Genomic DNA, 13,289 nt, shown 5'->3' on the forward strand with positions numbered 1-13,289 from the left:
ATTCCCTCGAGGTGTTACAGAGATGTTGCGTTCAAAAGTCCAAAACTGTGTTTTGTGAGGTCACCACACACGTGACCTTTGACCTTTGACCACCAAAATCTAATTGGTTCATCCTTGACTCCTAGTGAATGTTTGTGCCAAATTTGAAGAAGTTCTGTCAAGACATTTCAGAGATATCGCGTCCACGAGAATGGGACGGACGGACAACCCGAAAACAGTATGCCCACACCTACATAACCCTGATGACATCACTATGACATCATCAGGGTCGCTTTGTCAGCTTTTAGAAAGCTCATCCAGAATCACAGAAAACAACTTTTTTCACAAACTTTCAGTCTAACTTGCCATTAAACTGGCAGAGTTAAACCAGCGATAATCAATATTTTATTTATAATTTATAATTTATTTATTTTAAATTTATTTTTACAATAACAATGTATCAAATGACGTGAAAAACAACGCGTGAAAACTATAAAATATACAGATGCAAGCTGTTATAAGAGGTGCAACACAAGGCGATAAATACTCAGGGGGGTAATTAACTAATGAGACAGAAACACTAAGTCCAGGCAGTTTTTACAAACAAAGAAGTGAACAGCCTGTGAGTCCATGTGAATCTGAATCTGTTCAAATGAAGCTGCAGTGTTCTTTGTTTTTTATTTTTCCTTTTTGGTTCAAAATATCTGCTGCATTTTGAGCCGGATGGAAACATGTCACATATAAAGTAACAATGGAAACTATGCTCTAAAGAAATGAAGTGTGTATGTGTGTGTGTCGCCCCCCCCCCCCCCTGCATCTTCCCAAACATTTCACCCGCCAGTCAAACTCCTGAGGTCCACCCTTCTCCTCCTCCATCCCTCCCACCTTCCCTCCTTCCCTCCCTCCAGCCCTCCTTCCTGTTGCCATCTACGTTTGGAGACGTTTTCGGAGCCTTTTATTCCTCTCCTCGCCATCTCTCTCTCCACTCTGTCACACCATCCCACAGTCCCTCCCATGGCCCCTTTAATTGTCTCTTTTACAACCGCTCTCCCCGTCGCTCCCACTCGGTGCGTAAAATGAATTTCCCCTGAGAAATATTTCCCACAAGTCGCACCTCAGCTGGATGAAGACGCCTGACGCGACACGCAGCTGAGAGTTGAGCATTTTGCCTGGTTCAAGATGTGGAGGGTGTGTGTGACTGCGTGGTTGTGTGTTTAGGAAATGAGGGGGGCGTGTGTTGGGTCGTGAATGCAGCCCTCACAGTGAAGTCTATAAGCAACAGCTGGATCAGCAGTCCAGCCTTGTCCCTCCGCGCCGCAGGTGAGTTCAACTTCTCCTCTCATGTTCGGACCACAAAGGGTTTGCTGAAGGCAAAAAAAAAAAAAAAGTTTTAGAAACCCTGAAATTAACTGTAGACATGGGAATATAAACTCACACAAGGTAAGTGCTAAACCCTCTAAACGGACAGGCTATTTAATAATAATAACAGCATTAAAAACTTTATATTAGAATATTCCAAATCGGAAAATTGCCTTTTGTTTCCTTATTTAAAAAAGGTCGTAAAATGTGTTTTAGAAAGTGTGCACGTCAGATTAAATTGCATAATTTCCCTTCTGTTTGAATTCAATAGATATTATTTAGTTGTCATTTCATAGTTCATGAGACCATGTTAAATCCACTGCTTGTTGGTGGGTGTTAAGCTTTTCTTTTCTTTTTCCTTTTGAAAAACAGAAACTAAATTTGACTTTGTAACCCATTATTACGTAAGACATTTTTTTAGCAACTTTCACAACATCAATTTTTTTTTTGTTTATTTTTTATTTTCCCAGGCTTCCATGTGAATTACAGGCTTGCTTTAAAAATGATGATAAAAGTGGGGCTGCAACTACCTTATGAACTATTTTCACTGTTGTTGCTCTTCTGATTATTGTTTATTTCTTTAATTGATTGATCATTTTGTGTATAAAATATGAGAGAACATTAAGTAAATATCAGACTGACCATCAGTCCAAAACCTAAAGATTTTCAATTCACAATAATAGAATAATAGACTATATGACAAAGAAAAGCGTCAAATATTTATAGTATTTATTTATAATATTTAATATAGTTGCCTTTTAATATTCTGTCAATCAACTTATTGATTAATCAACTCCTGCCTATGCACAAATCATGTGCTGAATAACTCAGACCTACATGCTGTAATGACTCAGTGATATCAGTTTGTGATATAACTGTTGTGTCTGTTTGGCCGGGGGTTCGATGCCAGTCCTGGCCCTTTGCTGCATGTTATCCTCTGTCCGTCTCTCCTGTGTCTTTCCTGTCTCTCTCCACTGTTTCATAATTAAAGCAGAAGTACCAGAAAAAAATGCTTTGACTGGGCAAATTTTGAGAGCACTGATTAGCTAATGTATAAATTGTGTGATTGTGTTTCTGTTTAACAGGCTGTTGCATTGGGGCCTTTCACATTAAATCAGTCTAGTGGTTAAAAGGTCATGATGCCTTCACTGTCAGGGATCGGAAGGACTGTTTTCTGTCTCCTTTTGCTCTGGAAGAGAACAGCAGGTGAGAACACAGGTGACACTCGTCAACATTGCACCCATTTATCTTAAGACCTAGAAAAGTGATGACTTTGTTGTGGAAGAAATATCAAATTAGACATTTCCTCTGCTCAAGCAGACAAAAGTCATTAATTGAAGTGTCAGAACGAAAGTGAAAACTGTTACAGAAATTCCTCTGGGAAATTCTCCATTGGCCTCTGGCAGGGATTTAAACACAGCATGCACTTATCAGACAGTCTATTGTGTAACCCACTCATCATAGAGAGGAGGAGAGTGAAAGACGGCAGAAAACAGAGGGAAAGTTATGACACTTGGCTCAGCAAACAGCAGTCATGTAGGTTTTGGACTAGTCTGCCTGCATGTTGAAGCACGGCACTGTTCTCACTCATAACTCATGCTATTTGTTGTCTTACACAGAGGAACACCACAGTCATAACTTCTGTACTAATAAATTCAGGTTTCAGTTTTATCACACTTCGTCGTCACACCTCTGCTGTTTCTTTCTCAGCTCAAAGTGAAAAGGTGCAATGCTCCGCGGCCGGTCGAGTGGGCGTCCTACACCCTGTTCAGGGTCTGCTGGAGACGTTTGAGGCAGGTCCAGGCTGTGCTGCTAGACAACACGGGAACAAGGAGACTCATGTGATTGCTGTGGGGAGAGTGACAAACAGCCCTGAAAACAAGGTTATATTGTTAGTTAAATAATTTAAGTGGATTATAACAAGTTATGTAACGCTTCATACTTGTCCTTTAACTACCAATAAGTTGATCAAATTCATTAAAATTAATTAATTAATGAATTGAAAAATGAACTAAAATGTATTTTACTCTTCTTTTTAACTTTAGCAAGCTCATTTTATTTTGCAACTCCTTCGTTTTCTTATTCATTTATTTCTTATTTCTCCCAAATAATTTAGCTGGTAGGCTAATGCTAACAAAGTTAGTTAGCTTAGAAACCACCGTGCTTCTGTCTTCATGACATTAACTTCATCTTTAGTTGCATGTCTCTTGTTTTCATCAATACCACAATAGAAATATAACTCAGATTTTATTAAATGTCTTAATTCTTTCTCATGAAAATAAAATAAACTAACATATTCTTAGTGAAGTTAGCTAGCTAACTTTGCTAGCGTTTGCTTGCTAGCCAAAAGTCTTTAGGTATTTTTACAACAGTTTATACAGTAATACATTAACTGGTGTCAGTAAATTACTATAGTAATGTGACGTGAGGGTTCGATATGTTGTGGTTTGGATCACTTTTGATAAAAGAAACAGCTGGATGGAGACAGGTTAACTTTTCAAGCAGCAGTTTTACTTCTCCACACTTCGCCCGCTTCACAACAACAACACTTCCTGTTTCTGAGTCACATGTCGCTAACCTAGCCAATCAGAGATCAGGAGGACTTAGACCGTGGTAAATCAGAGGAAAACTAGAGAGATGGATTCAGGAAGTTACCGTAACTGTTTTTAAAGTTGCACATGTAAATATTTAAATGTGTAAATATGTAAATTATAATTGTATAGACATAAATATGTAAATAGTTAACTGTAAACATAAATATGTAAAAATTTAACCGTACAAAACACTTTAAATATATATTCTTTTAGTAAATTAACTCAAATATACAAATTAATTAACATCTAAACCTTACAGTAGTAATACCTCTGTAGTTGGAGTATTATTGTAGTCGTATGATTAAAGTCAGCTTCAGCTAAGAAGCTAACATTAGCTCATAAGATTCGTAAAACAGCTACCAGTGTTTTCGGTAAAGTTATCAAGCTTCACTATTCTCTCAACTGATCCACTCATGTTAAACACAAACACACTGGATGAATTAATAAGGAAGATGGAAATGTGTTGAGGAATATAGGAAATATAGTGAGGAAAATGGAAACTTTGTCACAGGAGAAATAAGGAATAGATAAATGGTTAAATGGTATGTAAAGACCCCAAAAACAGGACAATGTATTAAACTTGTCTGATAAACTTTTACTACATTTAGTCAATTTCATGGCTCCATAAAAGAGCACTAAAATACATGTGTTACAGCCTCACATACTGAACATGGATGAATTTAAGAACAGAGGGCTGGTTTTACAGTTGCACCCCTCTGCTCTTCTGTCTATAGGTGACGGTGTTGCTGAAGCCGTTGTCTCTGTCCCTGTCACCTCTCAGAGTTCTCCACCTGCTGCTCAGCTCCAAGCTCCCAGTCAGCTGGTGGCTGGAGGCTGAGAGGCTGCCCCCCAACCTCCCAGTGCTGGTGCAGGTCAGTCAGAGCGCACAGACGAGCGCATCGATGATCCTCATCTTCGCTATCAGTTCATTTTTTTTTTTTAAATCTCCTCCAATTCTTTCCCCTGAAGTTTTCCCTTTTTGCCGTCATCTGCCAGGTTTCCTCAAACTCCAGCGTACAATCCCACACACTGCGTCTGCATGTCCACGCGGTTCCTTTGTTACCTTTTCGCCCACGAGCGCTGCACCGCTGGGCTCTGAAACACTACGGCAACCTGTCCTCTCTGACACACACAACACACGGCAACCGGGTCTACGTCCGACTGGGAGAGGGTGAGCCACCGAGGAACTAAACGTCATCGTGATGTGAAATTGTGTTCCAATGTCTACTCTATTCTGAATGTTGAAGAGTCTTTAGAAACAGGCTTACTGTAAATTAATAGAACAATAACTGAAAATGAAATTGAAAGTAGAAAACATTATCTTTACGTGTTGGTGCAAATGCTTAACTGAAACATCTGTGCACTGAACTGGGACAATGTGGGTGAAAATTCAGCTCATATTATCTTATCAGTCATCTCGCCTCTCTGTTCTCAGCAGGTAAAAACTCTAGGTTCACACTGATAGTGGAGAAAGAGCTTATGAAACTACCAGCTCTTACTTTGTGTCCATATCGCAGATCCAACGCAGCCTGCGGTGTGCCAGCTACAGTCCATGTTCCTCTCTCACAACTACTTGACCTCTGACCTGCAGCCACAGGAGGTGCAAGGCTGTGTCCACACTCCAGCAGGTGGGATCGGCCCTGAAGTCCATGTGATCAAGCTCCATTCGGCGGGATCAGGGCTGTGTGGGTGAGAACATGCAGCCTCCTGCCAAAAGCATGTGTGGCTGTTGTCGTCCTGCAAACTTAAAACATTGTTTTTTCCCCCCTCAGCTCTCTGCAGGTGGAGGTGATTGTCTCTCTTGTGCCCCCGGTGGCCGACTCAAAGGCGCAGAAGGTTGTACTGGTTCTCAGCAGCTCGGTGCCGGTCAACTGGGCCATTGTTGCTCATGGTGTCCGGGGTCATATCTCTGTTCATGTAAGGGCCACATCCTTTAAGATCTTTTCCAGATACCAGTTTAGGAATTATCTGAAGTAACTGAATGTGTCATCTGATTTATTCTATATTTTTCTTTATGTCAGTACTGAATGGTTTCTACTCACAAGTTTTGCCCATGTGGCCGAAGCCTGACATATCTTATGACATTACGAGCCACACTGGGTGACGTGTTCCTTCATTACAGTGAACGTCGGCACTCAGTCAGACACCATCTTCCTGCTGTGAATACTCATTAGAGCACCAGATTTCTTTATTAATCCACACTGAAAATAGTTCCCAACAAATACACCACGCACTCCTGTTTCAGCAACTTGTGTAAAACCTACAGTGTCAATGTTTTACCAAATTAAAGTAGGAATAAATGTGTCGGGTCGGTCGGAAGTTTTGTAACACAGACGAACACATTGTTGGGTTTGGTCTTTTCAAACCTGAGTGTATTCGACGACATACTGTTCACAATGCACAAATCTGAGGTTGTATCTGGGGCCTAGAATTTATTTTGGGATCCCCAAACAGGTTCATGCATATTAATGTTTTTCACATGTACTTTGATTATTTAATTCTTATAATGTGTATGTGCCTGTCCTCTAATGTCTCTCCACAGTCCTCCAACAGCGTGTCCCCACCCTTCCCTCCTGAGCCTGACCTGACCCTGTCCAGTATGCTGAACTCTGACCTGTCCACCATGTCTGACCTTCTCGCCTGGGCAAGTGAAAGCGGCTACACCAAGGTGACCTCATACACTGAGGCTGACCTGGCCAATCGCTTTGTGATCCAGCTGGCTGGGGGCGGGACAGGTCAGGACCCCTGTGTGTCTCTTGTTTCCATCACAGTGTGAGTGAACTGATCATTTCTGTTTTATTTTTTAACCCACTTTACTTACTTTTTGCTTTGTCGTCTGTGTCCCTTTTTAAAATGGAGAATGAGAAATGAAAGCAGAATATTTCCATCAGCACGTAGAGTATATGTTGAATGAAGGGGTTTTAAAGTGTAAGTGTGAGTATTTAATGTCTGTGCGTGGCCGTCTCTGTGTCTCCTCTCTGTCTGTACCACAGACGTGCTCGCGGCGATGAACCCTCTGGTTGTGAGGCCTCCCTGGGCCGAGGAGCACAGGCTGAGGCAGTGGCTGAACGCCGGAGGCAGAGCGGGAGAAGGCCGAGAGAGTTTCACAGTGCAGTGTGAGGATGGACGCCTCAGCGTGACCGTGGACCAACACATCCTGCAGGTCTTCATACCTCAGTATTAGATGCTGTGATATGTAAACAGTTCAAAAAGAAAGAAGCTAGCTACCTATATACATTTCCAGCGGCTTGATCAAAACGTTCAAAGCTGCATAAAAGGAAATGGAGGGACAGTGAGACGGGGAATGACATGCAGCAAAGAGTCGAACTGAACTACCGTATTCCTACGCACAAGCGCACCTACGGAGCGCACTGTATTACGCCGCAGCCGCAGGTCAGCTGAGTGAAGCGGCGTAACACAGTGTGCATCCCTTTAAGCCATAACCAACTTATTAATGCATCACGTCAGTTTGTGTTGGCTGTTTGTTGCAGAAAAATAATTGACGATGATAATTTGATATTGGGTGTGTCTGTTGCCGTGTATTTGCTGAAGCAGCACTATTTTAATATGTAGCTTGCTGTACCTTGACGATGTTTACCACTACTGCATCGACCAAGCACCTGTTGGTTGACTGCATCGCTCCAGTGATACAGAGAAACGATTCAGTTTGGAGGTTACGTGGTCTCACATTAGTTCTCTGCTTCAGAGCTTGTCTGTCCCAGTGGCTGTCGTGACTCTGCAGGACCCGACGTGCCAGGCTCAGTCCAATGGGAGCCATTTCCTGTTGATGTTCCCAGTCATTTCCTGTGGGACTGAGGGTCTGCTCCTGGGACAGCCCAGAGGGGTGCAGTACAAAAACATGGTGAGATAAGAAATTTGGGCAGAAAACGAGTAGGGATAAAAAAAAAAAAAAAAAAAACTGTCCTTAATTTTTCTGTCTCTCAAATCCTACATATTTCTTTATTTATTGTCTTTATCTTACTACTTTATCTTACTACTAATACCTATTTTATGAATTGACTTCCTTTTTTATCATTTAAATGACATAAAATTTTGTTATTATGTCTATAATTAACACTCACCAACAGAAACAGAGGTAGAGAAAATTACAGAGGTGGCATGAGACGGAGAAAACAGCAGATTGAGTGAAGCGTTCAGAGCAGAGGGGAAAATATATGAATTTCAAAATAAGGTGAAAGTCAGTTCTGATGGTGGTGAAAACAAAAACACTTATCATGCATATTGCATGTGTGAAATTGTGGTAAGTGGAAGTTGCCCCCGGTAAGACGCGTGACCCAGGTCATCATGACCAGAACAGAGCTCAGTCAAAATCTAAAAATGAGATGCTGCACACAGGCAAATTACTGTTTTTCTTAAATCTCACTGTCACAGGCAGAAAATTGGGATGAAGGATGACACAGTGAGTGATTTCAGAGGTGAAAAATGGAAAAACAACAGAGGCGGCAGATGTATGTGATGATTCACACTGTTGCTCATTAAGTTGGAATAAAATATTTTTTACCTCTTTCCATGAAATGATTGTGACAATGTGATTTATTTCATTTCACCTGGGTAGTTGGGACACATAATGTAATCATTGCACCTGGTCAAAAGTGATTACTGATGCATTAAAATAGGAATAAACTGAGGATTGTGTCTGAAAACAAAATTATTCCAACTTTATGGGCAACAGTGTATAATGTGTTGAAATATATGGGACTTTTCTCTATGTTGTTGAGTGCAACAACCTTGTTTTTATTCCTGATAATAATCATTTCAGTGATAATATCAATAATAATGACTTTATTTGTACGGCATTATTCAAAATAAAAGTCATAAATTGCTTTACAAAGCACGAAAAATACATATACAAAAAGAAAATCATGAGATATAAGTAAAAGAAAGATAATGCAGATTAATATACACATGAGACGAAGAAATAAAATATAAAATCACACTAACCGATACTGAGCTTTCTTTGTTTTCTCCATCATCCAGCGTTTGTACCTGCTGCTTCATCACAGATCTGTTAAGTTACTCGAAATTAACCACCGTCAGCATCTTAATGGTCAAAAAAACATTTGTAACTGGCAAAGGGGAGCCTTTGATTTTCTTTTGTTTTTACACTTTACAATAAGGCTCCTTTTAACCAGTTATAAATGATTGATCTTGCCAAATAGTGAGACTGCATCAATGTATGAAAACTGTGTTATAACTTGTCAATAATGGTTTATTTATGATTTATAAAGTCTTAACAACAGAATTAATAATCCAATTATAAACCATTTATAAATCCTTTATAAGTATTGTCTTATTGTAAAGTGGTACTGTTATTTGTTAGTGATTTCCATGTACATAGAAAACAGTCATGGACCTAAAATTGAGCCCTGTGGCACACCACAGGTGAGATGGAAGAATTACCAAGAACAAGAACAAGAACGTTTCATGTTTTTTTCAACGTGCTCCTTCCTGTTGGACATTTATGAGTAAACCTGGTGCTGATGTAGAAAACTGGGCTAACACATTTGCAACGAATGATCCCATACAGTGTGTTCGTCTGTTTCAGATCTTATTGTGGAGGGACAAGCCTCAGACCATCCTGGCGCTCGATGAGACGGAGAGGAAGTCCAAACGTCCACTCGGCATACATGTGAGACATCTGTGTGTTTGTTTGTTTGTGTGTGTGTCTGTCTCGAAAATGCAATTATTCATTTACTACTATTCACCATCTCATATTCTGACTCTCCTCTCAGTTTAGCTGCTTGGCTGCAGTGCCCAGCTCCTCCGGCCCTGCTGCAGATAATGTTGACGAGACGAACAGTCCTCAGGCCGGGCTCTCCCCCTGGACACCAGGGGATCCAGGGCCCGATCCAGGGCGGACCCATCTCCCGACACCCAGACACAGATCTGGGCCCATTCTTATTTTAAGACTTTTCGTCACTGAGAATTACGAGCAGAGGCTGATCGGCCCCTGTGTCATCACTGCAGGCCACCGTGTCTATGTCGAGGTCTGTGTCAGCGGATTGTTGAGCTTTATTTTCTCTACATTATTCTGACCTGAGTGGAGCATATTAGTATATTGGAGTATATTGCCACAGTTTGTCTTCTTCATCAGTGTTTCGTTGTCTGTCGTACTGCAGGTTTCAGCCAAAGGACCCCTCGCAGATGTGGTGGAGGTGAAGTCATGTGTCGTCTCTCCTCTGTCAGACCCAAAGAAATCTCCTTTCTGGACCGTCATAAGCGACGGCTGCTCCTCAGACCCCTCGCTGACCCTCAGCGCAAAGTCAAAAGATGAAGACGAGGAAGAGGAGGAAGATGACGGCGACCTGGACGAGGAAGAAGAAGAAGAAGAAGAGGAAGAGGAAGAAGGAATGGAGAATGAAAGAATCAATCACAGAGATGGAGATGTCTCACTCCGACATAAAATTGAAAGGAGGAGGAAGGAAAAGAACCGCACAAGCATGGGAGCAGAGCAGGAGATGCAGCTGTTGAGATTTAGTTTTATCCTGCGGCCGGTTCATAATGACTCCATGCAGTTCCTCCACTGCAGCCTTCGTATGTGTGTCTCTGACTCGACCAGAGGGGAACCCATGAAGGAAGCGGCGAGGAATGAGTGTCAGGGCAGACTGCGTATTCCACCGCTTGTATCTAAGTCCCCCAAACATCAGGTACAGACACAAATGACACTCCAGAGAAAGGATTTATAGGCAAATGCCAAAATTGTGAGAAGCCACCATTACCAACCTTGTTATTATCCTGACCTGTTACCCTTTAACCCTCTGAGGTCGATCGATGTTTCTATCAATATCTTTGTGATAATACAGTGTAGAAATATTGTTTGAATGTTGTTAGAATCTGTCGACTCTCCACTTTCTCCTACATATTGTACTGAGCTCGTACGTGACTCAAAGCCTCTAAAAAGCAGTTGGTCGGTTAAAGCAGAGAGACAGACAACACCACGACTCTGTGATGTTACAAAATTTCATTTCAGGCTTTCATTATCCATTCATCTCCTATTTTACTCATATATTACAATATTTTAATGAACCTATAGACTTTGGTGAATCCATTTCAAGCACCGAAACAATCTGTCCACAACAGTAAAGATTTGTTTTCACAAAATATTGTGTAAACTAGGCTTCAGTTTTTCAGCATTTGGGCCAAATGATCTCTCTGCACAGGGAGGGGCCTCATTATAGAAAGAGGTGAAAATTGTGATATAAAACACTTGGATGTTATGTTATATGCAGGTGCCCTTTAAAAGGTGAATTTAATAAATAATGTAGAAATCACTCAGAGGGTTTTAAACCTCGAGTTGTGCGTGGTGTAACACCCTCATGTTCATCTGTTGTTGTTATAAACCTGCAAGGTGATATCAGCAGTCATTAACATCTAGCCCTTCTCCTGTATTCGCATCTCAGTGTGAGATCAGAAACCTGTCCAGGCCCATGGTTGTCACCCAGTCGATCAGCTCCCTGGCACCCAAACTGCCGAGGCCTCCTGCTGGACAAAGAACCAAGAGGCTGAGTGTCTCTCCACTGGCCAGTCCGGACCCAAAGCACAGCAGTGAGTGTCATTTGTTTGGTCCTTTTTCTTTTTTTTTTCCTCTTCAGACTATGTAACCAGCCGTCGCTCTCCCTGTGTCTAGGCTCTGTGGTGCAGGCAGGATCAGTGTTGGGAATTGTCTTTACAGCCTTTATGATGGGTGCCAGCCTGATGGGAGGGCTGTGGTGCATCTACAACTATACAGGTAATGAGATTAGCTTCCTTCTACCTCTGAAGAGTTATAGTGTGGATTGCATCATCTTACTACATCCTGAAATATCTGTTTTGCTGCTGTTGATCACCGATTGACGTAACACAATAGTGAGTTAACACGTGATTCATAAAAGCTTCTGCATTTGCAAATTTCGTGATTATTTGGCCACTTATCCAGATTCATACAAACACATGATGCATTTTTAGCCCTGCAGCCTCTAGGTATGGCAGTGTTAAATATAAGAAGATATAACAAGGTAAGATAAGATAAGATAAAATAAGAAAAGATAAGAGGAAATTCAAATTGACACAGCAGCACAAAGGGACAAATGTAATAAAGAAATAACAAAAGAACAGAAAAAGAATCCAGAATAAATAAGATAAATTAGAAATACTATATATAATAACATATACAAATGCAAAGTAGGCATTTTTATACATGCACAAATATAAGAATAAATAAATAATAATTTTGTTTATGAACAAATACAAAAAAAACCTAGCGACATTCCTACTGTGTTGCTAAGCAGCAAATGTTAGGGTGCTAACATGCTAAACTTAGGCTGTGAAACATTAAACCTGTTAAAAATCAACACGTTAGCATGCCGACTTTAGCATTTACCTGAAAGCAGGTCTGTGAGTAAGTACAGCCACAGAGCTGCCAGCAGGGCAGCGTATTTAAGTGACACAGAAATTAATTTTTGTTTCACTCTAGTAGTATTACAGTACAAACGAATCCCTATAAATAGCAAGTGAGGTAGATCCGTTTGTCCAGATAGTAAAAAGGCAAAAATACAGATTTCACTGTTTGACTGAAGTTTTACCCTCGAACATTTTGGGTTCAAACATCGCGGCAACCTCCAATCAGTAGTCAGTATCAGCGTGCACGTGAACGTGTGACAGCTGCACGGTTGTTGCTACCTAAACAGAACAAACAGATAAATAATCTTCTTGTTTAATCTGGAGCAAAGAACGAACATGTTTTCAGCTGTAAGATAACATCAGCGTGAACCTCCAGTCAGTATCAAAGAAAGAAACCGACGTCTCGATAATGAGGGAAATACGGATCTTTCGGGTCACCGCAAAAAATTGTTCACTATTTTGTACAGTATGGGGTTCTGTGGAGACATTATAAAGGAACTATTACTTTGTGTATTTATTGAAGCAGCGTATTCAACATTAATTGGAAGAGAAAGTCATTTAACTGACCAGAGCCATGGAGGCCACAACACCTGGAATCCACTGTCACAGTCTGATCAGTCGTCCAGCTCGGTGTAGAGGTAAGACCCGATGACGACAAAGTTTATTGTGTTATATGTCCTTTTAGCCTTTATTTACACATTTCCATTTATGCTACAGTCATTTTCATATGCTGATTAATATAAAGTTCAATAAGAAACAGCTTCACGGGCTAAATTCGTCTGCACTTCAGGATTTCCTAAAGTGCTGAAGCTTAGGAGAGTGTTATGATTCAGTTGTGGTGTTTTGAAACTACTCTTCACACTTATATACTTCACCTGTGTTTATAAAGTACTCAACACTTCCAGCAGAAATGATGTCGGTTCAACTCAGTAAAAAAAACAAAAAAAACAACAAAAA

General features: G+C 40.8%; 1 protein-coding gene across 4 annotated transcripts in view; it reads left to right on the forward strand.

Moving 5' to 3' along the window:
- Window positions 1–13,289, forward strand: part of engl (endoglin, like) — an 18,196-nt gene continuing 4,907 nt past the window's right edge. For 2 of the 4 annotated variants that reach the window (XR_008830062.1, XM_056400941.1), the window contains exons 1-16: window positions 3–1,299; window positions 2,424–2,544; window positions 3,049–3,221; window positions 4,667–4,804; window positions 4,929–5,103; window positions 5,450–5,621; window positions 5,705–5,849; window positions 6,475–6,667; window positions 6,926–7,095; window positions 7,639–7,794; window positions 9,499–9,582; window positions 9,686–9,940; window positions 10,073–10,600; window positions 11,354–11,498; window positions 11,581–11,682; window positions 12,856–12,970. Coding sequence is in view for 1 of the 4 variants with exons in the window: in XM_056400941.1 (XP_056256916.1) it covers window positions 2,475–2,544; window positions 3,049–3,221; window positions 4,667–4,804; window positions 4,929–5,103; window positions 5,450–5,621; window positions 5,705–5,849; window positions 6,475–6,667; window positions 6,926–7,095; window positions 7,639–7,794; window positions 9,499–9,582; window positions 9,686–9,940; window positions 10,073–10,600; window positions 11,354–11,498; window positions 11,581–11,682; window positions 12,856–12,968 (2,619 nt within the window). In the remaining 3 variants the exon portion in view is untranslated. Of the gene's footprint in view, window positions 1,420–2,423; window positions 2,545–3,048; window positions 3,222–4,666; window positions 4,805–4,928; window positions 5,104–5,449; window positions 5,622–5,704; window positions 5,850–6,474; window positions 6,668–6,925; window positions 7,096–7,638; window positions 7,795–9,498; window positions 9,583–9,685; window positions 9,941–10,072; window positions 10,601–11,353; window positions 11,499–11,580; window positions 11,683–12,855; window positions 12,971–13,289 lie in introns of all 4 variants that reach the window. The other 2 variants (XR_008830064.1, XR_008830063.1) reach the window with 2 other exon arrangements.

Source organism: Seriola aureovittata, chromosome 17 (genome assembly GCF_021018895.1).
Source record: "Seriola aureovittata isolate HTS-2021-v1 ecotype China chromosome 17, ASM2101889v1, whole genome shotgun sequence".
Taxonomy (NCBI): domain Eukaryota; kingdom Metazoa; phylum Chordata; class Actinopteri; order Carangiformes; family Carangidae; genus Seriola; species Seriola aureovittata.